The following is a 26,956-nucleotide window of genomic DNA, read 5'->3' as shown; positions in this document are numbered from 1 at the left end:
CACCAAACTGGCTGGAGAGGACACAGGTCGCTCCTGTGGGGAAGAGGAGATCAGCTTATCCCAGTGACCGAGTCTCGATGAGACCTCCGTGAGTTGATCACATTCACAGTGACTGACATACAATCTTGTGTTATGTCTGCTTATGAACTAAATCTGTCTTCTCTCTCTTACAGGCACCAGCAGGTCCAGGCATACCAGGACAGCCAACATAAGCCCCAGTCCCCATATAAGTCCCAGTCTCCAGACTACATCAGAAGAGGAAGCCTCCGAAGAAGATCCGTCACTTTGTTCACCCGCACCCTCCACTAGTGAATAGACACACACCTCGGTGGGTCATAGTTCTAGACTAGCTTGGGGTCACTTTCTGGAGAACACCTCACTGACACGTCTCCACAGAAGTCAGAGGCAGGGACAGCCCGGGTCTCTGGCACTTGGAGGAGTACTGGAGATCAGGCAGCCATTGAGTCTGAACCAGATGATGAGTCTCTGTGAGCAGCCGCCGAGACAATGCTGGAGCTGCAACAACAGGCAGCAGAACATCAGACAGAGATGTGACACTTAGCAGACTAAGCGAACAATGAAGGAGTCTGTCTGCATTCTCTGATGTCATGGCTCCGACATGTGAGGCTTGAGGTCACCATGGGAAGGGTGGCGACCGCCATGGAGGCCTTGGTCCAGCAGGTTTTTTTCTGGATTTGCGCTTGGTCCTGGAATCCATAGCTATAATAGACTTTGGCAGGATCCATCAGTGGATAGGCGAGAGGGGGCAGGACACCTTTACCTCCTTCCAGGTACCCCTTCTCCTCAAGGAGTCAGGGAGGGGCCCCGGGCACTCACAGGGAGGATAAATGTCAGTCCGATACCCTGGGGGCCTCCACATAGGACTCTCCAAGAGTATTCAGCTGCTCAGAAACACCCCTGCCTGTGACCCCATCCTGTCAGGCCAAGGAGGGTGCATCTGTCCCTGAGCAGGAGACCCTTATCAGGCCAGGACCCTTCAGGCCTTGGGCCACCATAGGACTTCCGCCAAGATCATCATAGACATCAGAACATAGCAGTCAGTAGGCTGCCCCTACCTCTGCTGTGGATGTCGGGGCTGCACCCAGGCGTAGTGGCAGGGTTAGAAAAATAAAGAAATATTAAAACCATTTCTGGGTCATGAGTGTGCTACCAACGTATAAATCTGGCACTTTTGTAAATACATTTGGTATTAATGAGAATGGTTTAGTCAACTGAAGGTGTTATAATTATTTACGTATCTGTCGTCTTATTGCGAGGATTAGCCATCCTTCCACTTAGTGTTAGTCTCCCTTTGTGAGGTTCACATTCGTGTGATGTCAGCCTCACATGAAGATAGTTTCTGGACCCTTGTGTGGCATTAGGGAGCTGTGCCAAAATCTTTTTTAGAATTGTGTACTAAATGCGTTTATAACTCTTATTACTTGCAACACGCCATTGTGTAAGGGCTGCTCAGCATCCTTGACGGATTAGTGGCAATTGTGCCTCGTCATTGATAGAGCCAAAACACAAGAGCTGGATGGGTGAATGATATCCCCAACCATGCCCTCATCTCACTGGCCGCTTTAGTTTCTCATTAATGTGGTGATGACTGCATCAAGCTGTTTGACACAGCGTTCTGGCTGTTGTGTCGACTTTCACTTCCCGGAGCACACACATACAGGTCACACTGCTGACTTTTTCAGAGATTATGGCCTGGTGAATCATGAGGGTTGAAGATGCAAATCCGAATTCTGAGCTCTGTGTAACTAGTTGCGATTTCCTTTCAATGCAATGGAATGGCATTAAGGGACGGGAGAATGTGGCCATCCCCTGTTGCCTTCACTTCATTCCTCCTGGAATCTTGTGGCTATCAATGTATCACAGGCATGTCTTCCACATCATGCTTCCTCAATGGCATTGTCACGTGGAAGCTGACCCTCATCCCCCTCTTAAGGCTCCTGGCCCTCCTGCTCCTCATCCTCCAAGAAGCTCTCATCCTCTGCTGTTTCTCCCTCTGGCAAGGGATCATCCCTTTGAAGTGCCAGGTTGTGAAGGGCGCAACATACAACATTATGTGGGAGACCCAGTTTGGAGTCTACTGCAGAGCCCCACCTGAGCGGTCTAAACATCAGAAGTGCACCTTCAGGATGCCAATGCTCGATTATGGATCATGTAGAGCTATGAGCCGTGTTGTACCTCTCCTCTGAAGCACTCTGAAGCCGACGCACAGGTGTGATGAACCATCCTTTGAGTGGGTACCGATATCCCCAAGCATCCACCCCCATACTCGCTGAGGCCCTTCGAATATGTGAGGCATCTGGGAGAGACTCAGGATGTATGAGTCATGGGAACTTCTAGGGTACCTGGCATAAACGTGCATTGTGCTTCTGATGATCGCACACCAGTTGAACATTGATGGAGTGGAATCTTTTATGGTTGATAAACATTAGGGGCTGATGCCATGGAGCCTCAAAGCCATAATTGGTGTAGTTGATTGCACCTTGCACTCCAGGGAAGCCTGAGATAGCTATAAACTCATTAAATCTAGCAGCCTGGCTATCTTTATCAAGTGTAAACCCATATAATGATGAGCCATGGTGTAGAGGGCACCTGTGACCTCCTTGATGCATCTGAGTAGTGGTCTCCTGTGGATCCCTGGAACAATCCGCAGGCAAAGAAACTGAGTGCGATGGTGACCTCCACTGGCAGGGGATGACTTCCCACTCCACGGGGCATTAGTTCCTCTTGAAAAACGTGGCAGATAATATCCACCAGAGCTCGGGAGAAGCGTGCAAGGCATTGTCTTTCATTCATCTGGAGATAGGAAAGTATTCTTTGGTAGACCCTTGGTTGAGCGAGTTGTCTCCTTGCAATGTGTCTATCCTCCTGATCCTCATGTTGTTGCTGGGCTCCACTGGACCCTGGACTTCAGACAGGGCCTCCTCCCGAAGCTGTGCTTGACAGCGCCTATCCCTCTTCTTCTCCATTCTATGAGAACCCTCAAAAAGGCAGCATTGAGCCCAGGCTCCATTATTGTTTTGTCCTTCTCTCTGTGAACTGATAGATTTAAGACATTAATGAATAACTTGTAGAAATAGCAAAGCTTACAACAGGCAGATGTGACACTCAGCAGACTAAGTGAACCAAAAGCCACTGTAATGGTTTCAAGTGGCTTCTGGCCTGCTCGCCTTGTCACTGATGCAGCCTTGTATCTGATGCACAAACGGCAGGTCGAGGCGACCAAGATACCATCCCTGAGACTTGATATCTCAATCCCATAAACGTTGCAGAAGTTTTGAATGACATGTGCCACTTTATCAAACTCAGTCCTCCATCATAGATCTGGCATACTGATTAAAGTTAACTTGCTCATGATTAAAAACTGGATGCCCTTTGGCCTGTTATGCATTCCAATTGAAGAAAGCACATGAGAGTCTTTCATTGATGATCTGCCATATATGCAGCAGGTGCACTTAACAGTTGCCTGCATTCCTGACTTTCACATTTGTGTGTGTTAATGTTGAAATGGAGCAACTTTGATGTGAAGCCACTGATTCCTGCAGTCCCCTGGTTAGGGTGCAGCAAAAGACATTGGCTCCAATGGCAACCTTCATAAGGAAGGTCTTCCTATTTTCTGTCCGCTCAAACTCAATTTTTATCTTGTGGCTCTAAGGAGTTTGAGGGTCTCCCCTGAAAAGGCCCCTAAATCCAGCAGTGTGCTCCTCCCACAATGCCTCTGACCCCTCCCACGCAGATTCATTTCTAGCTCAAACTGCACCATTATTTCACGTGTGCAAGATGGTGGTTCTTCATTTTTATTTTAAGGCCAGCTTCAACCCTTCCCCTGTCAGTTTTCATGTCCCTCCCTGGAGTAGGAGTACAACATGCATGCCATACATAGACCTGTAGCACCCAGGGCTGTCTCTACTCTCTCCTTCCTGAGGTCCACAGGCCCTGCACTGTCTCCTCTCTGATTCCTATGTTGGCCCCAGAAAACTCTGACTTTCAATGAGCTCCCCAGTGCGCCCATGACTGATCACAATACTGGCTCCCCTTTCCCCCCACCACTTTCCCCACCCCTTCATGAGTTTCAATGCAACCCATCCCTTTTGTGCCATGCTAACACACACTCCCCCTTCCTATTCGGAGTCTGCGTAGATCCCCTCCCATTCATACATTTGTAACCCCATCCATCTTCTTGGGTCTGTGTTTCAGTTTTCCTTGTTGTTGGGCTCCAGCTTCCCATCCCTCTCCCCTCTGCCTGCCATCATTCCCACTGCCCCCTACCCCCTTCCAATCCCTTCCTACCCCTTCGCTCCCTGTATGCCCATCATCCTTTGACACCCCCCGTTCCTCCCACACTCTGGTTGCAATGCTGGACTCTGAGGATATAGCCCAGCCCTGCCCGAGTGCCCTGGGAATACGGAGGCACCCACCGGGAGCAGACCAACTCTACACGTCCAGCAGTGTGGCGTTCTACTGGCATTGCAACGAAACTGCAGCACTGAGACAGGTAGACTATGAACATTGCACTCACCTCAAAGTTGCGAGCAAAGTGAGGTCTGGCTGCTGCACGCCACGCTTTCAAACATGAAACAAACTGGTGAATCCCGCTGGCAAGATTGGAAGGTGTCGCGTAATTCCAACAAGCAGCATATTTGATGAACATTAATGAGATGGTAATGAATGCAAATGACGTTCACGTCACTGGTCAGCAGGATACCCGACCTGCCAGCAACCCGCCATTAAAGAGTTGTAGAGAGGATTGCAAACTGTTGTCACGCTGGCGGGAATCTGATTTTTTGCACTACAGATTCTTCGCTCCCACCCACCATAAACCTGCCACAGACAGGATAGGAAAATTCCACCCGATGAGTCTACCAGTCCTGTTTGTGTATTTTGGCAAGGAGGTAGAAGCAGGCTGTACGGAATCGGGTCTATGAGGTGGAGGGAAGATCCGCAGAGGAGATAAGGTCAGTGACAGACCTGGAAACAATGGCTCGATGTTCGGTGGTGTTGGTCACGGTCCAGGGACAGGTAGAAAGGAACGTCTGAGGGTTGGTGTTCAGCCTTTGCAAGGTAAAAATCAGTACGCCAGACAACAGCAGCACCATCCTTGTCAGCAGGTTTGATAACAATGTCATGGTTGGACTTAAGAGAACAGGGTGCAGCAAGTTCAGAGGGAGATGGATTGGAATGAGCAAGGGGAGCAGATAAGTTAAGATGGCCGTGCAAGGCCAGAGGAAGGGGTCCAGGCGGAGGGAGAGTATTGGAGACGAGTGAAAGGTTCCATTTGGGGGGGGGGGGAAAAAGAGAGAGAGAGAGAGAGAGAGAGGACTCCTGCCCAAAGACGTGAGCGCGGAGGTGAAGGTGACGGAAGAAGAGTTCAGCATTGTGCCAAGCCCAAAATATTTGAGGTGGGAGCGTAAGGGAATAAAACTGAAGCCTTTGCTGAGCACGGATCATTCAGCATCAGAGAGCAGAAGGTTAGAGGGTATAGTAAATGCAAGACAAGAGGTAAGATTAGAAGAAGGGAGGGGGTCAGAGAGAATGGATGGGAAGGATGGGCCCAGAGGGCATCAGTGCCATAAGCTGATGGAGCTCATGTTCCTTAACACATGAAGGAAGAGAAGTTGTTAAGGTATCAGCTGAGATGAGGAATGAAACTGGGGACCAGGATCTTGCACAACTGCACTTCCATGCCTTCCCTTTTCCTCAACCGAGGATTCCACCCCACTGTGGTTAACAGGGCCCTCAACTGTATCCAAACCATTTCCCGCACCTGCCCTCACCCCTTCCCGTCCCTCCCAGAACCATGATAGGTCTCCTCTTGTCCTCACTTTCCACCCCACCATTCAAAGGATTATCCTCTGCCATCTCCACCAACTCCAGCATGATGCCACCACCAAACATCTTCCCCTCTCATCTCCTGTCAGCATTCCATTCCGTCCCCAGCACCCTGGGTCCACTCCCCTATCACCCCCAACACCTCATCCCATTCCCATAGCACCGCTCCAGGCTTTTGCAGGTGTAACACCTGCCCCTTTACCCCCTCCCTCCCTCACTGTCCAAGGCCCCAAAAATTCCTTCCGGATGAAGCAGCGGTTTATACCTGTACTTCTTTCAACTTAGTCTACTGTATTCACTATGGTCTCCTCTAAATTGGGGAAACCAAACAAAGAATGGCTTACCACTTTGCAGAACATCTCCATTCAGTCCGCAAGCATGATCCTGGCCTTACGGTCGCTTGCCATTTCAATTCACCACCCTGGTCTTATGCTCAACATTTCTATCCTTGGCCTGCTACCACATTCCCAACGCAAACTTGAGGAGTTGCACCTCATCTTCTCATTAGGCACTTTACAGCTTTCTGATGCTGGTGTAGCCCAAAATGAGCACTGAACAAGTTTTAAGAGTAAATGCTTCTGGACAGCAGTCAATAACACCTTGCACTACTCTGCTGATGAATGTGAGTACACTGATAGGTCAGTAATTGGGGGTAGGTAGCAGGGATGGGTTAATTTCATGAAGTACTCCAACTCATTCACTAACTTTGACAGAGAATATGAAAACTCCAGAAAACAAGGCCATGAGTTTCTGCTATAAGTATCGCAGGTGATGGGAAAATGCATCAATATTCAACCCTCTAGTTTTTAGGTGCGTTGGGGAGCAAAGGATGTCAGGAGATTTACCATTACTGCTAACATCTTGGGCTTTGGTAGTGGCAGAGTGGCGGCCCAAGAGTTTGGCAGAACTGTGAAGTGCTGCAGCATTGCGGCGGAAGTCAATGAAAGCTTTTGTCGAAATACTTTTGTGCACAAATGTTCCAGAGTTCTACTTTTTTTAGGAAATGAATTCATTTTGATCTGAAAATATAAACTAACCACAACCCCCTAGAATTAGCTCTTTCGTCGAAAAGTTTCAGAGTTCAATGTTGGTTGTCTTCTGTGAGTAAACAGTCTTGAAAATTGTTAAATACATTTACTGCTTAAAGCCTGGAGATGAGCGGGATGGAAAATTCAGCCATGCAGCCAGAGCACCTCTTACTCTCCCAAACTGTGCTGCAATGGGATAATCCCTCAAATTGGGTGCTGAAACACAACCTCCTGTGCAGCAGGAGGCTAAAGTAAAATATTCCAGTAACAATCATGACTTTCAAATTAACTTGTTTACAAAGAAATTGGTCATAAATTCTAAAATAAAGGGTATGATGATAAAAGAAATTGCTTCATTTATCTCATTCTGTCTCTGCTTGGCTGGCTCATGCAACACAGAATTTTTCCTGGTTTGCTAAAGATACAACTCAAAATTCAGCATTAGCCCTTTGGCCTAGCATTAATCAGCACTTTGTTTATTTAAAAAAAATAAAAACTAACTTCCAAATAATTTTCAACTCTACAAATTATTGCACTACAACCAGAAAATAGAATGCTTGCTAAACTAATTTTTTTATTTAACAAGTTTAACAGGAACAATCATTCAGAACACAAAATGAACACAGGAATTTAGTGTCATTTTTCCCACAAAACAAAATCTGCACATCTTTAGATAAAGAATAGTATTTTTTAAATACGTATTTCTCAATTTCTCATTATCAAATTACATCATTTGAAAATTGCAAAGGCTTATGCATTTTTCTATGATGATTCATTTTTCTTTATATTTTGCAAAAAAATGATCTTAGCCTGTTACAATCATGCAATTGTGATCATTGCAAATACTATCCCTGATGAACCACGCAGTTTCACATTGTGATATTGGGGTATTCCCACATCTAATGTATTACTTATGCTACATGCGTAAAAATATTTGCAACAAAACATCAAGTTAAAGCAAATGCTGTATTAAATGCTTTTCTTTTTAAACAGTCTTGAATATTGTTAAATACATTTACTGCTTAAAGCCTGGAGATGAGCGGGATGGAAAATTCAGCCATGCAGCCAGAGCACCTCTTCCTCTCCCAAACTGTGCTGCAATGGGATAATCCCTCAAATTGGGTGCTGAAACACAACTTTTATCTATGGTATACAAAAAGGCATTATTTCACAGTAAGCTATTGGTTGTATCTTCTGTTCAATAAAAAAAACAATTTAATACTCAAATGGTTGTAAGCAAAGCTAATTACTGGCAAATCATTGGCCCATACCTAGATTTGATTTTTTTTTTTAAGAGAAACAAATTGATTCATCATTATCCAAATTAAACACGCAATTCCATTACCATGTACATTATTTGTTGAAAATCAGATACAAGTTTCCCATCATTGGAGCACAATGCAGAGAGCAGACATGAGTGCATTTATTTGTGTACTAGACAAATCACATGTTTTCACTGGTTTCGGAATCTCAGAATCACACAGTGCAGAAGAGGCCCTTCGGCCTATCGAGTCTGCACCGACACACGAGAAATACCTGACTTACCTACCTATTTACCAAAATTAATTTTAAACTGTTTTGATAGTTTTTAGAATCTTACAAGTTGATTCTTTCGAAGTAATACCTGTACATAGTTATTTAAAACATTGAATTAAAGATCTAGCTTTCTCATGATTCAAGGTTTCAACATTATCCTGTATCATCTCAAAAATGCCATTTACAACCAAATGGCCAATTCAAAATATATGGTGGCCATGACGTTTAACCAATTTTTTTTTATTCTTTCACAGGGTATGGGTGCCACTGGCTAAGCCAGCATTTATTGCCCATTCCTAATTGCCCTCGAGAAAATGGTGGAGAGCCACGTTCTTGAACCCTGCAGGCCATGTTGTGTAGGTACACCAATAGTGCTGTCAGGAAGGGAGTTCTAGGATTTTGACACAGCAACAGTGAAGGAACAGCTATATAGTTCCAAGTCATGATGGTACATGGCTTGGAGGGGAACTTGCAGGTGGTGGTGCTCCCATATGTCTGCTGCCTTTAAGGAGCTAAAGGCTGTGGGTTTGGAAGGTGCTGTTGAAAGAGCCTTGGTGAGTTGCTGCAGTGCATCTTCTAGTTGTACATAGTGTAGCCACTGTGCGTCAGTAGTGGAGGGAGTAAATGTTTAAAGGTGGTGGATGGGGTACCAATCAAGCAAGCTGCTTCGACCTGGATGGTGTCAAGCTGCTTGAGTGGTAAGAGTTGCACTGATCCAGGCAAGTGGAGAGTATCCTATCACACTCATGACTTGTGCCTTGTAGATGGTGGACAGGCTTTGGGGAGTCAGGAATAGAGTTACTCACTGCAGAATTCCCAGTCTCTGACTTGCTATTGTCACCACAGTATTTACGTGGCTGGTCCAGTTCAGTTTCTGGGTCAATGGTAGCCCTCAGGATGTTGATAGAGGGGAATTCAGCAATGGTAATGCCACTGAATGTCAAGGGGAAATGGTTAGATTCTTGTTGGAGATGGTCATTGCCTATCCCTTGTGTGGTGCAAATGTTACTTGCCACTTAACAGCCCGAGCCTGAATACTGTCCAGGTCTTGCTGCATATGGACATGGACTAGTTTGCAGCATATTGGAAGCAGCAGAATCTTAAATACTTTGTGATGAATTATAATGAATATTACTACTACTAATAACTCACTGCACTGAGATTTGATTATTACTGAACTGAGTAACAGTTCAATTTTAGAAGAAAAATGTCCATCTAGGTCAAATGGCAACAAACCGGTCAATGTTTTGCATATACAATAAGTTCCATATTTATTTTGCACTGAATTGAAATTTAGGATAATTAAAGCAGTTTGTAAGTATTCGGGAAAAAAATCATTTCTGCTTACCACTGGAGACGCTAGAAGTTGTAGCTTCAATGGTTGAATGAAAATATCGTCTAGTCAGATTATTCTCAGTAGGTTTTGACAGCTTTCAAAAAGATCAGAAAATTATTTTCAATTTTACTTTGTTTTTGCTAAATTATTCATTTAAAAGTCCTTTCTGGTGGGTTTACATAAATTAATTTTCCCCTCCTAAATTACAACATTTTCTCACCAAACCTCTGGGCTACAGCTCCACAGATGTTTGTAAGACGGTATCTTACCCAATTAGCTATTCTTGACATGAGAGCTTATAGAAGAATTGCCATGAGAGCCTTCACAATAGAGCCCAATCTCAGCTGTAGCAAAAATTTGCTTGTATTTTCCGCTGGGGAGATGCAGGAAATCCTGATTAATTTTTTCCCTCTGTAGGATTCATAGTGCCATCCTAGTACAGATCTGCTGAATCATCATAGATCATGGGTTAAATTTGGAACCTTTCTAGTCTGCATCACTGCGCCTGTAAGTTTCTCCATTGAACCATCACGGTGACTATTTAATAGATCTCAAAACTAACTTTTTAATATATAGTGCAACAATCTTTGACAGATTTTTTTCAGGTATATCTGGGAAGCTCCTTTAACACTTGTTAAAAACAAAGAACACAAAGTGTACAATATGCTTGAAAAATTCTGACGCCCAGTGACATGAGAATTCTATTTATGAAATTATTCTTTTCTAACTTGGACAAAAGGCAGATGGTGCTAAAAACTTAATAATAGCAACTACAACATTAGGCACAATAAGTGAAATTTGTGATCAAACAATCCCCCATTAGGTATTCAATAACAACATACCATACATCTTCCAGCACCCATCTTAGAAGTGTGACAACTTCATTTCTCTCAGAGCTCATTTCTATGGTCTCAGGATGAGAATTATGACTAGCTCTGCACTGTGAACTACCATTGAGTAATACTGGACCAAGATTATCTTGGATTCTAAAGGAAGCCCCTAACACCCAGAAAAGGTCCTTCCCTGTCCTATATTCACTAATCTTATACTTTTTTCCCTTTATTCTTTCAAGGGATGTGGGTGTCTCTGGCAAGGCCAGCAGTTGTTGCCCATCCCTAATTGCCTTTGAACCGAGTAGCTTGCTAGGCCATTTCAGAGGGCAGTTATAGGAGTCAACCACTTAGATGTGACACCAGATCCACAACAAAGTCAGACCAGGTAAGGATGCCAGATTTCCTTCCATTAAGGACATATGATGCAGCCGATGGTAAAGGCTGAGTTGCTCAAATCCCAGAGGGAAACTTGAAACAACTGTCATAACCCATTTTTGCAATTTGTATGTTTCGACATGTAGGCTTTGAATTCAGTAGTAATAAGACCACCGAGTCTCAAGAGGTTTTCTATAAAACTAAATTAAACATCTATTAATATAAGGAAGGTTGTAAGCACATACATGTGTCTACAAAATTACCACTATATCTACAAAAATCCCCTAATTAATCTGACTCTCAGTTACACCCCTGGTAGGGCAACAGTAAAACACAGATTTAAACAGGCCCCTGGCAAAGCACACCCTGGACAGCTGCATTCAAAATGAGTTTCTTTTAGCTCTGGGTCCTTGCAGACGGACTTGAGGCTTACAAGCTGGGGGAGCTTTAGATCTTAGAATCTCTCCTCCTTTTACCAACAGCCTTCTCTTCTTTTTTCCATATTTTCCTCTTTGAAAGCAAATTCTCATTGTCACTAGGTTTTTTAAAACTTTAAATCTTATAACAATAAAATCCTTTCATAATACCCACTTTACTAGTAAGCTTTGAAAAAAAAAAGCACATTGGGGAGAATTTTCTCCCTAAGGGGCGGGCCGGTCGGGAGCAGATGCGGAGCTAATCGCCACCTGCGATTGGCTGCGCGCCACCATTTTACATAAGTGGGCCAATTAAGTCCCGCCCAACATGACGTGCTTAGCATTACCTGTGCAGGCAGGGTTGGGGGGTGGAGGGAGAGAGTTGGGGCCTGCGCTCTTTCACGCATGCACACAAAATCATGGAGCTGCCTCAGGGAGATTAATTTCATTATATAAAATTGAAAAAAAAAGTAAAAATTATTCAGATGTGTCCCCTCATATGAGTGTCACATGAGCTGGGACATATTTATAAATTTTTATAAAAAATTTTATGTCATTAATAAATCCTTCAAGAAACCTCATCTCGCCTATGGATGAGGTTCCATGAAAAATGCGAAGGCCGCCTGGGCTCTTCGCCTGCCCACCAACCTTAAGGTTGGATGGGCAGCCCTGACAAGTACTTTAATTAGTTCATTAATGGCTGTAACAGGCCTTTGACAGTTTGGCGGGCACGCAGCTGACTCCGGTACACGCCCGCCAAACTGAAGATTGGAATGGCGCATCGGCATACGGGTCCCGCCCCCGCACGCCAAACGGAAGATTCTGCCCATTGTTTCCGAGCTTCACCTGGTTAGGTGTAATATTTAACCCACTGTTTTGAATGGTCTATTTAAAAATGCAAATTGCCCCCTTTACACCTCACCTTTAATTTCCCTATGTTTATCTAATTACTATTTGAAACCTACTTCTCTTCTATATATTAAAGCTGTTGGCTTTAATCCAATTAAGACACACACATAGACACAGACACCACTAAACTCTATTTTACAAAAATTTCCAATAACATTATTGACATTATTATAGCTACTTGCCACGAGTGAACTAGATGGTTTTTTACAACAATCTAGCATAGTCACCATTACTGAGACTAGCTTTATATTACAGATTTTTTCATTAATTGAATTTAAATTCCACCAGCTGACCCAAAGCATTAGCCTGGTCTTCTGGGTTACTAGTCCAGTGACATTACCACCACACCAACATCTCCCCTTAATCTTATGAAAAAATTGCTAGCATTTAGAATCCTTTGGGGATTTAAGATAACAATGATATAGGAGGAATTTTCAAATTATGTAATTATAATGGTATTTTATTCAAGAACACATTCACAGCCCGTAGGCTGAAATGCAGTGTAATTACATCACTGTCAACTTTTTTCTTCTGAAAGGGGAAAAGGATTTACTGAGTAATTGAAACTATTGAAGGGATACCTGGTAGTAATGGTCCAGTACTAACACCTTAGGGTTCAACTTAGTGCCGTAAGTCAAGTCCTTTTTTGGGATGTGTGCTGATGTAATCTGAAATTTATAGATGGAAGCCAAAGAATCACTGATGCAATACCTAAAATGTGCAATAAAGATGATCAGATTTGATTTGTAGCTACCTTAACCACTCCATTTTACTGAAATACCTTATATAGCAGGCACAGAAAAAACAATCTTCCTGCAGAAAATGTCAAGATTTCACTTACGCATATTTCTTGGTTGTTGCTAAGGCACAGTACACTACATCATGCTCATCATGCCATTTACACCTTGGGAGAAAGAAATAGAGGTAAATATTTATAGGCTCAATAAATTCCTAAGAATCACACTGACATTATGACTTGTCAAATTCAATATTTTGCGCAGCATAACATTACATCATGCTGAAGTGTCAGATAATACGTTGGAGGCGGTCAATCAGCTAGAATTCAAAAGAGGATATCCTTGCTTTAGAAACTGATCTCCATTAACTTAGTTGCAGCGAGTGTGGAAATTCTCAGCTGCACAAATTTTAACAAAGCAAACTGGATTAAAACATGGTGAAATGAACATAGAGCATCAACAATCTATTGATCCACGTTTAGAGGTGCTTTGATCATTCCTCCCATAAAAAACTTAATGTAGTTTAATGTTTGTTTTTAATTTTGAGGGAGACATTGGTGTAATGGTAATGTCACAAGCCCAGGCTATTGCCCAGGGGGCATGAGTTCAAATCCCACCATTGCAGCCAATGGAATTTGAGTTCAATTAATAAAATCTGGGATTGAAAGCTAGACCCGGTAATGGTGACCATGAAACTATCATCGATTGTTATAAAAACACATCTGGTTCACTAATGTCCTTTAGGGAAGGAAATTTGTCATCCATATCCCCAGTCTAGCCTACATGTAACTCCAGATCCACAGCAACATGGTTGGCCCTTAGCTGCCCCCAGAAAAGAGCTGGCGGGCCACCAAGTTCAATGGCAATTAAGGATGGCCAAATGCTGACTTTGCCAGCAACACCCACGTCCCATCGAAGAATAAGTAAAAAAAAATGCAGAGTGCTAAAACTTACTTTTGTTGATTGAGACTGCATACATTTAAAAGTAAAATACTACAGGTTAGATGTAGCATAGTGAACTAGGTGATCAGAACCATCCTGGAAAATTACAGCAGGACTAAAGAATACACAGAAGTTCTTTTTTGCTCAGAAAGATGTTGCACTCTTTGCTTAGTATGTAGTACTGGAGCAGAGGACAGCTGGCAGCACAGAAGGCATAGGAGCCCACTTTGCACCAGTTCCTAATTCAGCAGCATGCGTAACAGAACCGGTTATCAGAACATGACAGAGAAACACTTCAGAAGAGACTGCAATTCTAGTAAGCAAGCTGACCTACAAAGATTTGCAGGGGAAAAGGAGTCACCTGTAATGCACAGTAGCAGTGAAGGTCACCATCAGCCTTCCAGTGACATCAAAGTTAGTAACTAATTTTCTTTTTGAACAGTGACACCTTTCTTTCATAATAAATGAATAATGGATCAAAAGAATGTAATGAAAATGAATGGATTTTATTAAATTATATAGTTGTGATAGTGTATGTGATTAATATGTCTTCTTGATACGGTCTCTTATGACTGAAGAACTTCTGTGTTTGTTGTGCATATGCTCCATCTCCAGTGTTCTTCCAGCTGATTAGTATCTGGTGTTGGCTGCATAGCTAAAGCTAATTAACTAGTTAAAGGCAAAGCTCTGAAGAAGGGTCACATGGACTCAAAACGTTAACTCTGTTTCTTCTCCACAGATGCTGCTAAACCTGCTGAGTTTTTCTAGCATTTTATGTTTGCATTTCTAATTAACCGGTTGAAGGGATGTAGAAGACCCACTATCTGCGTCTACAATTAACATGAATGCACCTACGTCAGCGCTGGAACTCCATTTATGGAGCTGCTAGGAGCTCATTACTTTCCAAAGCACCCATTCGGAATCAAGTACAGGCACCTGCACCTTGGTCACCCCAGACATTACTGCTGCAGGGAGTTTCCTCACCAAAGGTCAGCCTGAGCATAGAACAGCAAGCAGCTATGAAGTCTTGGAATCGCACCTTCCTGCTTGGTTTGTGCCATAAAGCCTATGTAACTGGATTTTCCACTGCAGTTGTCATTGATGTTGTGCTATTGTCATTAATGTTGTGTTATTGTCAATAGCAGACTACAATGTAGCCAGCCATTACTCCAATATTACGAATAAGGGAAACGGCAGTACATATCTCATGTTAAACTTACCCACTCTACCACCTTTTATTCTTGTACAGAAGGTGGTAAGTGACTCTTCATTATAGTCCTGCTGGTATAGCAGCCACCATTTTGCCCACTGAAATCAGTCGTTGCACTTGTTAGAACAACAACGTGCATCAGTTGGCCCATTAACCCCCAGTGTCTCTACTGATATCCACCTGATCACTGCTCTGTGCCCCACCATTTGCTTATCAACTTCACTGATCTTAAAATGGAAGTGAGTATTGTCTGTGCTAGTTACAACTTGAGCTCTTGGAGATGACAGTGCTGTACTGTATGGTTTTAACTGCAGGATTGTTTTCACAGCTCTTTGAAGAGAGCAGATAGTACACTATGACTAAACAAGCACACCTAGTTCCAACAATACAGCCTAGTTATCTGCATAAGTACAGCATTGTTATGACAATTTTGAGCAAATGAGCATAAGTGTGTGGGTATGTGCATATTCCCATGTTAGCATTTTCCTCTGCATTCTGGGCTGACCATCCCCCTCCCCTGACAAAATCAACCTCACTGTGCTCCATTATAGAGTCAAAGGATTAGCAAGGCCTAGTTGTTAAAAGCAAGTCTGCGGTTGAGACAATCTCAACAGAAACTCTGCACTGCTTCAATATTTATATCTATTTAATGTTCACTGTTTAAGTAGCTAATGAGACATTGAAGGATAACATATGTAATATTAAACATTACCTTGATAATTAAGTGATTAGTTTAAGGAAGGGCAAAGGAATTTCTTACTTTGTACAAATCACTGGGAAGAACACAAGTGGAACTGGGTGTGTCATTCTCCCCACAGTCATGTACAGAAACAAAGAGAAGGAGATTTTGTGAAAGTCTGTGATATGGATCAGAAATTGGGATTAATCTGATTCTTAAAAGTGGTGAGAGTTCTAGAAAGTCCAGCACCCTTCCTCAAATTATTCATTTCTTTGATCTTCATAGAGACTGGGGTACTTATATCCTGTATTTTCACTCTCTTGCTAACCAATTTTTTTTTTTTTTTGCTGAATCAAGAGATCTATTCTGGTCCAATAATCTGTGTTCTAACAGTCAGGTCTTAACTCTGAGGAATAATGCTCTATGCCCTTTGTAAATTTTAACAAACTTAGAATAAGTCACGGCTGTGCACAAGACCAGCAGCCAATAAGCATATGAGTATAGCGCCATTCAAGACAGCAAAATGAAAGGAAGTTTCGTTATACCTAGCTGAATGAATTTCCCTCATGCTATCCTTTCTTACATTCTGATGTATTTAAAAAAGGGGTGTATTTTTAATGCACATACCTAGTATTAGTGGCATAATCATAAACCATAACATCCAGCATTCTCTCCATACTGGCTTTGGAAGGTTTTTCTTTTAGTTTGTGCTCGTAAAGTTTCTCTATCAGCTCTTCTAGCTCAAAAACATTCACTGGAGTGCTACTACCTGTTATAAAAATTTAGAAAATTAGGAAATTGACTAATTCTGAAGAAAATAATGGAACATTAACCCAGCCACCCCTATTATTTCTATGAGAAAAGCACAAGTATAGGATATTCTGTGAATAGCTGTCAACCATAGGCACATTGCATTCATAAAAGGGATTTTGCAACCAGCAAATAATTTAAGAATGAATTATATAAATTCTGGACATTGGGAGCACCCTCTTCAACTGAATGGGACTGCCCTGAGGGTCAAACTCTCTCTTACCTTTCAAGCCACCACTGGCAACCGAACCTTTAGTCACTTAGTCCCCGTGATTTGGAATTCACTCTGTTAACTCCTCCATGCCCATCTCTCCTTTAGGATCCTTTTTAAAACTCATCCCTTTAACCACAACTTCAGGTCACAGCTCAATCTTTTCTCTTTAGCTTGGCATCAATTAATTCCTTGCAACAGATGCACCATGGGACATTTTTCTACATTAAAAAGTTTCTATAAAAATGCTGTACCACTATATGACAATGTTAGTAGCCAGGTAAGTATACATTTTTTTAAAAGACATTAGATTATATCATTTTTTCCACTAATAATGGAGGAGTACTTCAAACAAAGTGTGCTCCCCTGGTGTTGCCAATAGGTACAGTTTGACTTTAGTAAAAAAAATGTATAATGGTATCCCAAGTTATACAGCACAACACTTTCAAACTGGGGAAAAATAGTTTGCATTCACATCTTAGTCACTGGCTGAATGGTGAAATTGTTTGACAGTCAGTTTTGAAGTACGTCCTGACAATGGTTTTGGTGCTAGAAATGTACAGCTTGACCCTCTGGGTCTTGTAAAGATTAAAATGAAGTTCCAAAAGATGGTTTTGCACAGGAAGCTAATGTTGGCCAACAAGGTGGTCTTACACTTGTCAAATTTCAAATCAGGCACAGATCAGTGGTCTCAAAACAAGATTCTTCTGTATTTCTGAACCTTGACACAGAAATCAAAGCATCATTAACATACAAAATAAAATGGAGATGCCATTATTGTATGTAAAATATCTGGGATTCAGCAATAAGACAACTCATTTTACTCATCTGTATCATTATATTCTTGAACTCACATTACTTGTCATTCAAATCTATAATTTCCAGTTTAATTTCTCACATGAAATACTCCCATAACTACAATTAACTAGTATTAACTTTCTCAAGGCAGAGGCTTTTTTAAGTTGAAATTGCAAATTCAATAAGAGGAAAAAACAAATTTGAGTCTTCCGGATCAGGAAAACTTTAACAGAGTCTTTCTGTTCATTATGATCAATATATAGTCGTCTCATACTTGTTTTAAAAATAAACTGGTAAGAAAAATAACAAGTAGCATACCTGCTTTGCTGGCTAACCAGTTCAGACACCAATTCGCTCTGAAACACTCAGCCAACTAGAATTGAAAATAAATAGATTTTAATTTTAAAGAGATGATCATTATCAATTAAAATATGCTTATACATGAATAGCTTCTCTCTACCGGCAGACCAGTGCTCATTCAATTGTCATGACTACTACCAATGGATAGTATAGAAATAAATTAGAACCAACAACCAAAATTTCACCAGCATTCAGCCAGTGACTGCAAAGTACTTTTCCCCAGTTGACTTGGTACTATATAACTTGGGAAATCATAATAAAATTTTTCTTGCTGTCAATCTAATTTTCAATTAAGAATTAAGACAATGTGACAATTGGCTTGTCTGTTGCACTACGATGTTAATCCAGTAGAAATACTGGTATGGGGAATTACAGAACCTGGTGGAAATAAACTAGAAGACAAGTTTTATCATGTAGTTACTTCAAAAAAACAAACTCTTCTGGTGGTAAAAGCTAGTTTAAACAATTTTGACTAGTTGAGAGACCTGCATTAATGCAGCATCTCATGGCTCTCAAATTAGGTCAATACATTTTAAGTACAATTGAAATGCACTAACTGTCACATGTAGTAATGACAACTTAAGGCATGGAGTTTGCTGAAACAGTTGCAAAATTATAAATAATCTGGTTTAATATTTTGTCTATGACATCTTTTGGCTATCTCCACCTATCACTGGCCCTCTATCCAGCTCTGCCCCCACCCCCCCAACCATCCCTTAAACCAGCTTATATTTCACCTCTCTTCTATTTTTACTTAGTTCTTTTGAAGAGTCATACGGACTCGAAATGTTAACTGTGTTCCTCTCCGCAGATGCTGCCAGACCCGCTGAGTTTTTCCAGGTATTTTTATTTTTGTTTTGGATTTCCAGCATCCGCAGTTTTTTGCTTTTATCTTTGGTTTAATATTTGTCTGGCAGTTAACATTTCTTTACACTAATATTCTTCCCCCATGGCTTGAGGCTACCAAGGGTAAAGCTCAGTGATTGCACCTCTATTTCCTCCCTCCCTTATAACAGGTACTTCTTTAAGTAAACAGTGAAATTTTTCCATGCAAAATTATATCAATATTACCTTACAGTAAACTGGAAGGAAACCACTGCTTTGTACTGGCCTCAGAAAAGTAAAGAAGCGTTGAAAGATGTCACGGTAATTGGAACTAGCAAGTTCAAAGTTTGAAAGTGGAATTTTGTGAGTGGCATCACCTAACAAAGAAAATGTGTTTTTAATTGTAACAAATTACTTTTACATAAGCATCACCTAGATTTAGTTAACAGCATCTTATCAAAGATTCCTTCTGCAAATTTTTTGTTGTTTCCCATTCCATCGGCCACAGTGAGCTGAATACTTGTATAATTTAAAAAAATATTTATTTTGACCATTTCCAATCAAGCTATGGCATTTAACTAGCAGAAACTTGCCCTCTGAAGGCAATTTACAGCCAAAGGCCAATTATTCAAATTTTGGCACTACCTCTAAAATGGACAATGAGACTTGGTAGACAGAGAAACAGCTAAATGCTTTCAAGTTCAAAAAAGATACAGAACAATTAGAATAAGGTATATTAGTCAGAAATTAGTAACAGTAGGGTTAAACTGAGAGCTCAGTGTTATGATATGGCAGGTGGTATTTGCCAGGTTGACCAAATCCCAAAAGGAAACTTGGCCATGCTACCACAACAATTTTGCAATTTGTCTTTATTACAAGAAGGTTTGTGCACTGAAGTCCAAAGTAATGAGTCCACTACCACCTTTTGAGATTTTAAAGATTAAATTAAAACATTAACAAAAGAAAAGAAAACTTAAACACACAATACTACAATTACATTTAGTTTTGTAACAGTTCTCACAAGGTTTCTACTTAAGTAGACTTCCAACTACACACCCCTTCCAGGCAACAGCCCAAATGGATTCTTAATCTATAAAACATCCAGCAATATTACCAAAAAGCACCCACTGTTGCTGTAAGGGAAGGATTTCACAGCCTCTTTCCTCCTCTCACTTGACAATGGAACTCCAAAGGCTTTTAACAAAACTTTGATTACAAGCAACTAACCCCAGGGTGGTTAGATGCTTGTCCCACAAGTCTGTTTCACAGTGCACCTTTCAAGATCTCACATGGTCACACCCACACAGCTTTCCATCTTTCTTTAAATATATTTTCTCCCTTTTGATTTGTAAATCCCATTGTTTCAACCTTTCTTTGAAAGTTACTTTTCCCAGAATATAAAAATCTTTTACGTCATCATTATGGCCAGCACTATAAACTTAATAACTATGCCTTGTTTAATCTTGCCAGTTGTAAACATCTTATCATGTCCCTTTGAAAACTAAACAACCTCTCAACTTATCTAAAAATGCAAATTCCATTCATGCCCTATCTGCTGAGACTTTATCCTAGCTTACCCATCTCCATTTCAAATGCCTAATCTTTTGATGATTGAAACCTTGCAGTCTGGCTGCCTGCAGTTTAATTAAACTACATACACACGCAAATGTATATACATAAGCACAGTCCCCATAAGCTTGCTTTAAGTATCCTACAGTAATATTAGGAAAAAAATGATCTTCCCTTTGCTTCAGGAAGAGAATACTGTAGAGCAGGGGTTGGGGAGTAATGAACATCTTACTTAAATACAAGTTTTATATATTAAAGTTTCTACAATAGTAAAGCGATGGATACTTCGGTAGTTTTATTTTTCTACTTTGGCTCAATTTGGTATCAGTGTTAGATGAAGACTTGAAAATAAAAGCCATCCATGGGAGATTAAAATTTTCCCAGTCTCAATCATAGAATTTATGACCAGTGTTATGACAGATGAGAAGGGCTGAACTGGCTCCCCTCTATTCAGCCTCTTGGTCACAACAAAGGTTGAAGTTTCTTTTTCACAAGGATATGCCTTTTCCGAATCCAAAAGTACTTAACTATTTAAGCTGTGAGCAATAAGGAGCAAATCAAATAAAGTTTTGAGTTAAAGGAAGAGCAAATTTATTAACCACTAAACCAGAGGAAAAAAATAATAAAAACGCGATGTCTCTCTCACACACATATCAGAAGTAAGGGAAGTTAAAGAGTCCAATATAAAAATTAAAAGAAAATATGATAAAGTGCCTTTGATTGTCCTTGAGGCGTAGATTTTTAAACGTTGAGGCCAATTTGGATTAGCTAGTTTCGTGGATGCCGTCAAATGTAGATGCTGCAATTACTACGAGATTTCGGTTTGCTGGTACATTTTTAGTAAAGTGGACTTCTGAACCAGGTAACACACATACACATTTGGAACAAGTGCGAGCGAGAGAAAGCGAGCTTTCAGCCTGCTTCTTCTGAAGTCTTTCTTGCAATCCCTCTGCAGTGACTGCAACCTGGCCTATTATACTTCACCCATTGTGTTTATCCAAAGGGTTTTCGGTGGCTCTATCTATGGCAGCCATTGTTTCAATATGTAGCACTTTCCATTTTAATGTCCGTTCCTTAGACAGTGACAAGTTTCGATGGGTATCTAGAATATAGGACATTTCTCTCTGTTAGCACTCCCCCAAGGGCAACTCGTTTGTTTTTCACCTTCACTATGGAAGGTGGCCTTGTATTTTTTTTAAGTAGTTTGTTCAGTCTCATTTTAACTTGCAAAATTCCCAGTCAGCTAACAGTTTGAAAATCATATTTTCAAAATTAAAAAGACATAGCCTCGTGACAACAGCACAACGCCATTCGGTCATCACACCTGTGGGATCATTATGGATGAAGTACGCACTACGTCCCACTCCCTTCTTCCCTTTCAAAAGTTACAATGTATTCGGTTTCCCTTATTTTTGGTAGGGTAGGTCACATCCAATAACCCTCTCCAAATTTCACCTAATCTTTGCTTTGTTCATTTGAATGTTCTTAAATTCATACCCTCTAATTAATGAAACACCAACCAGTATTAATAGCTTTTCCTATTTACTATGTCAGAAACCTCCAATATTCTGGCTCCATCAGATCTATGCTTAAGCATTTCTGTTTTTTTTTAAGAAAGAGCCTAAATGTATTTTTCTTCTCCGAACTAGAGCCTCTCATTCCAGGTATCATTTTAGGAAAAGTCTTTTCTGCATCTTCTCCATAATCACAACATTCTTCCTAAATTGAGGGGTCCAAAACTTGAATTCTAACTACAAACTTAACCAGTTATTTTGCATTAGCTCTGTTTCTGCACTTTATGATTCTATTTAGAGGTCACAGGATCCCATGAGTTTTCTCTGAAAAAAAAAAGTTTAAAAGCAGCATGAACAACTCATTCTCCCACTTTCAAAGATAGGAACCTGGATTTTGCTGAGGCTATCAACACTCAGTTATTATAGGGTAAGTCAGAGAGCAACTTCTGGCATTTGCATATGTGCGGTTAAATGCAGGAATCCAGAAGTAGACGTCAGACATAAAATACTCTGATTCTTGATGGGTTGTTTCTTGATTGTTGCAATAGATTTGGCATTGAAATGATTAACAGTGTGAACTTGTACTTGCTCACTAGTTTTGCAGTAAAGACAGCTTAAAAAGTTAGGGCTAGTGCATTCAAGAATTCAAGAGTGAGTGAATTTTCAGGACATGAAAAAATTATAATTGCTACTGAACAACCACTCTCGGCCTCAAAAATTAATTTTACAGGTGTCATTCCCTCAGAAGAAAATTAGATTTGGAGTTTTTAAAACGTTTTATTTTTTCTGTCTCTTTTACCTCTCCCTTTATCCCAACTATATTTTCCAATTTTTATTTTGCTTTCTCTACATGGTTAAAACTTAGTTTACACTTCCTGCATTACACTTCCTTGCTTAGACTTTGTGGCTCAGTGAGGGTTCCGCAATCTGTTTGGTCAGAGAGCCTCAGTGTTTCTTGCCTTGCTCAGACACCAATGATCCCCTGCCGAGGGCGCCCAAAGGCTCAATACTTTGTACTAAAGCCAGTCAAATCTTCGTGAACAGCTATCAGCAAGGTAAATGTCAAATTCCCTTCCTTTACTGCCGACCACAAAATCCAGGATGCACTATACCCATCATTCTGCTGCTCCAAACCTTTAAAAAATGTTTTACCATTTAAGATTTTTACCACCTAACGCATATGACCTCTTTTTCTTCCTCCGCAAAATATACCAACTTACTTCTCTGCCTCAAATTTTGTGTGACATTTAAATTCTCAGCCTATTACCAACCTCAGATGGTCCCTGCTCTGACTTTGTTTACATCCCTGCAGTCCAAAAAACATCCATAACCCTGTTTATTTTTAAACTACTTCCTATCCATGCTTCCTATCCATATTCCCTGGAGTTTTCTGCAGCTGTAGAGATGGCAAGTGGTCAGGACTTCTGCCTGCCCATGAGGTCCTATAAGCACCTGACCACATTCTTCTTGGGGAGGAGGGGCAGGGAGAGAGAATAATTTTGAATCAAAGGTGAGAATCCTGTCTTGACTAGTCCTCAGTTGCTGGGTGAGAGGAACATCCAGCCTCTCAGCAGCAACTCACATATCTTTAAGCACAGCATTTCAATTGGAAGGGATGAGAAAAAGCAAATACTTAAAAATGAGGGAGAGAAAGAGCAAGGGGGAGAGAAAAATGAGAACAATCAAGAAAGAAGTGCCATGGCAGAATGAAAAGCAACAATCCCCAGTGTTTGCAGTGGCCAAAGCGCCAAGGTTTTCTGAAGTTGTGATGTAGATCGTGTTGGTGGAGACAAGGACAAAAGAAAGGCTTGGAAAGGAAATCCCCCAAAAAGGCAATTTGGAAAAGGTGGATCTGGCAGTTAGTGCCATATCAGCCACTCTCACCATTCCACATACTAAATCACTTTTCTAGCAGTTATGCTGCTTTGCCTGCAGTAAAATAATTAACACAAGAGAATGTCTGCAGACATCTGGGTGAAATAAAACTGTAATTTATTCAGCAGCTCTTCAAATTATTGGTTTCTTTACAAAGGAGAAGTATGTGTATAATTATAGGCAAAGCAACAAAACTGTGATCATCAGGCCCAAGAATTGTAAGAAAGCTATTTCCTTTGCAAAGTGAAGAGCCAAAAGTGGAGACTGGTGGCGGGGTAGGAGGATACTGTTAGTTCAGTCATGAACTGTGTTCACTTCATGTTTTGCAGATGGTGCATAAGTTGAAGGAGTCCATTAATTATATCTGCAGCACCACAATATTCCATTAGATGTAGAAAACCCCAACACATGTGGCAATCCAACAGATTTCTGCAGGATCAAGATGTCAGGAGGTGTTACTGAGAGCAACTGAGGTTTTGAGTGGCCAGAAGGGCAGTTCAGCTCAGGGCTTTCAGAACTTAATTGGAACTATTCAATCTACTTTCATGCAGCCCCAGTGAGACTGCAGACCACAAGTCTTGGTTAAATTGCAATTTCTTATGACAGCGACAATGCAGCTGGATCAATCTGGTACCCTCCAATGCTAGCACTGCAAAATATTTTGGCCTGAACCCAGCAGACATTTCTTTTTCATTCAGTTTGGGACGCGAGTATTGCTGGCAATGCCAGCATTTATTGCCCAACATATTAGGACTTCCTTGAATTGGTTCATTCCATGCAGTGTAGGTACAACCCCAGTGCTGTTACAAAGAGCGTTCCAGTTTTTGACCCAGTGACAGTGAAAGAACAGTGATATATTTCCAGTATTGTGTATGATTTGGAGGGGAGCTTGCTGGTGGTGGTGCTCCCATTAGTCTGCTGCCCTTGTCCTTCTATGTGGTAGAGGTCATGGGCTTGAAAGACGATACTGAAGGATCCTTGGCGAGTTGTTGCAGCTCATTTTGTAGATAGTACACATTGCTGCCACTATGAGACTGGTGGCAGAGGGAATAAATGCTCATGGTGATGGATGGGATGTTGATCAAGCTTTGCCCTGGGTGGCATCGAACCTCTTTAGTGTTGTTGGAGGTATACACATTCAGGCAAGTGGGGAATATTCCACCACACCCCTGACTTGTGCCTTGTAGATGGTGGTCAGACTTTGAGGAAATCAGGGAGTACGTTCTTGCCATAGAATTCCCAACCTCTGACCTGCAATATTAGCCACAGTACTTATATGGCTGACCCAGTTCATTTGGTCAATGGTAACCTTGAGGATGTTGAGTGTGGGGGATTCTGCGATGGTAATGCTGTTGAATGTAAAGGGGAGGTAAATATATTCTGTCTTGTTGGAGGTGGTCACCACCTGGCATTTGTGACATGAATGTTACTTTCCACATAAGTCCAAGTCTGAAAGCCGTCCAGGTCATGCTGAGGATTTGAAATTGGTACTGTACACGATGGCTTCCCACTTTTGACCTTAAGATAGAAGGAAGGTCATTGATGTAGTAGTGAAAGATGAATGGACCTAGGATACAGTCCTCAGGGCCACCTGTAGCAATGTCCTGGGCTGCGATGACTGGCCTCCATCAACCACAACCATCTCCCTTTGCGCTAGGTATAACTCCAACCAATGGAGAGTTTTCCCTGATTCCCATTGACTTCAATTTAGCTAGAGCTCCTTGATGCCACACTCAGTCAAATGCTGTCTTGATGTCAAGGACAAAAACTTTCACCTCCCCTTGAATTCAGCTTTTTTGTCCATGATTGGACCAAGGCTGTAATGAGATCTGGAGCCAGGCAGAACCCAAACTGAGCAGTGGTCTGCAGATCATTGCCAAGTAAGTGTCGCTTGATAGAACTGTCAATGATACCTGCCATCACTTTGCACAGTTGAGAGTAGACTGATGGGACAATAATTGACCAGATTGGATTCCTCCCATCATTTCTGGACAGGACATGTGGGTACTTTTCCATATTGTTGGATATATGCCAATGTTGTAGTTGTACTGGAACATCTTGGCTAGGAGCGTGGCTAGCTCCAGAGAACAAGTCTTCAGTACTAACCCTAGGATGTTGTCAGAGCCCATAGCCTTTGCCATATCCGGTGCCTTCAGCCGTTTCTTGATATCATGTGGAGTGAATCAAATTGGCCGAAGACTGTCAGCTGTGAAGCTAAGAATCTCAGGAGAAAACCAAGATGGCTCATGCACTTGGTACTTCTGGCTGGCAGGTTACGATGAGAAGGAAAAGAGGCTTTTAGCAGGTACAAGGGAAGCAAATCAGCAGAGGCATTAGTAGAGTACAGAAAGTGCAGGGTGGAGCTTAAGAAAGCAATTAGGAGAGCAAAGTGGGGATATGAGAAAGCTCTGGCTGGTAAAAGTAGGGAAAATCCCAAGATATTCTATAAGTATATCAATGGGAAGAGAATAAACAGGAAAAGAGTAGGGCCCATAAGGGACCAAGGGGGCAATCTATGGGTGGACATCGCTAGAGTGTTGAATGAATACTTCACATCCGTCTTCACCCAAGAGAATGAGGATGAAGGTATCGAACTTGGGGAGAGAGACTGCGAGGTTCTTAAGCAAATTAATATAGAGAGTGACATGTGTTTGAGGTGTTGGCAGGCTTAAAAGTGGATAAATCTCCAGGTCCGGATGATTTGTGTCCCAGGCTGCTGAGGGAGGCAAGGGAGGAGATTGCAGGGGCTCTGACCCAAATTTTTAATTCCTCTCTGGCCACGGGGGAGGTGCCAGAGGACTGGAGAACAGCTAATGTGGTTCCGCTATTTAAGATGGGTTGTAGAGATAAGCCAGGGAACTACAGGCCAGTGAGTCTCACATCAGTGGTAGGGAAACTACTGGAGAAATTTCTGAAGGAGAGAATCTATCTCCACTTAAGAGAGGCAAGGTTTGATCAGGGATAGTCAGCATGGCTTTGTCAGAGGAAGGTCATGCCTTACAAATTTGCTTTAAATTTTTGAGGAGGTGACCAGGTGTGTAGATGAGGGTAGTGCAGTTGATGTACTTTATATGGATTTCAGCAAAGCCTTTGACAAGGTCCCACATGGGAGACTTATAAAGAAGGCAAATGCACATGGGATACAG

The 26,956-nt window shown here is 41.6% G+C and overlaps 1 protein-coding gene across 1 annotated transcript in view; it reads right to left on the bottom strand.

Moving 5' to 3' along the window:
• Window positions 1–7,890: 7,890 nt before the first annotated feature.
• Window positions 7,891–26,956, bottom strand: part of LOC121290442 (protein maelstrom homolog) — a 42,081-nt gene continuing 23,015 nt past the window's right edge. Inside the window, exons 6-12 of the mRNA XM_041210880.1 lie at window positions 19,099–19,229; window positions 17,986–18,040; window positions 16,476–16,617; window positions 13,122–13,184; window positions 12,862–12,991; window positions 9,760–9,841; window positions 7,891–8,018 (exon numbers count right to left, since the gene is read on the bottom strand). Of these exons, the coding sequence (XP_041066814.1) occupies window positions 7,891–8,018; window positions 9,760–9,841; window positions 12,862–12,991; window positions 13,122–13,184; window positions 16,476–16,617; window positions 17,986–18,040; window positions 19,099–19,229 (731 nt within the window). The remainder of the gene's footprint in view (window positions 8,019–9,759; window positions 9,842–12,861; window positions 12,992–13,121; window positions 13,185–16,475; window positions 16,618–17,985; window positions 18,041–19,098; window positions 19,230–26,956) is intronic.

Source organism: Carcharodon carcharias, chromosome 18 (assembly GCF_017639515.1).
Source record: "Carcharodon carcharias isolate sCarCar2 chromosome 18, sCarCar2.pri, whole genome shotgun sequence".
In the NCBI taxonomy this organism is placed as follows: Eukaryota; Metazoa; Chordata; class Chondrichthyes; order Lamniformes; family Lamnidae; genus Carcharodon; species Carcharodon carcharias.
Note: the sequence above shows the minus strand (reverse complement) of the source record. Positions and strands in the feature narration are given on the sequence as shown.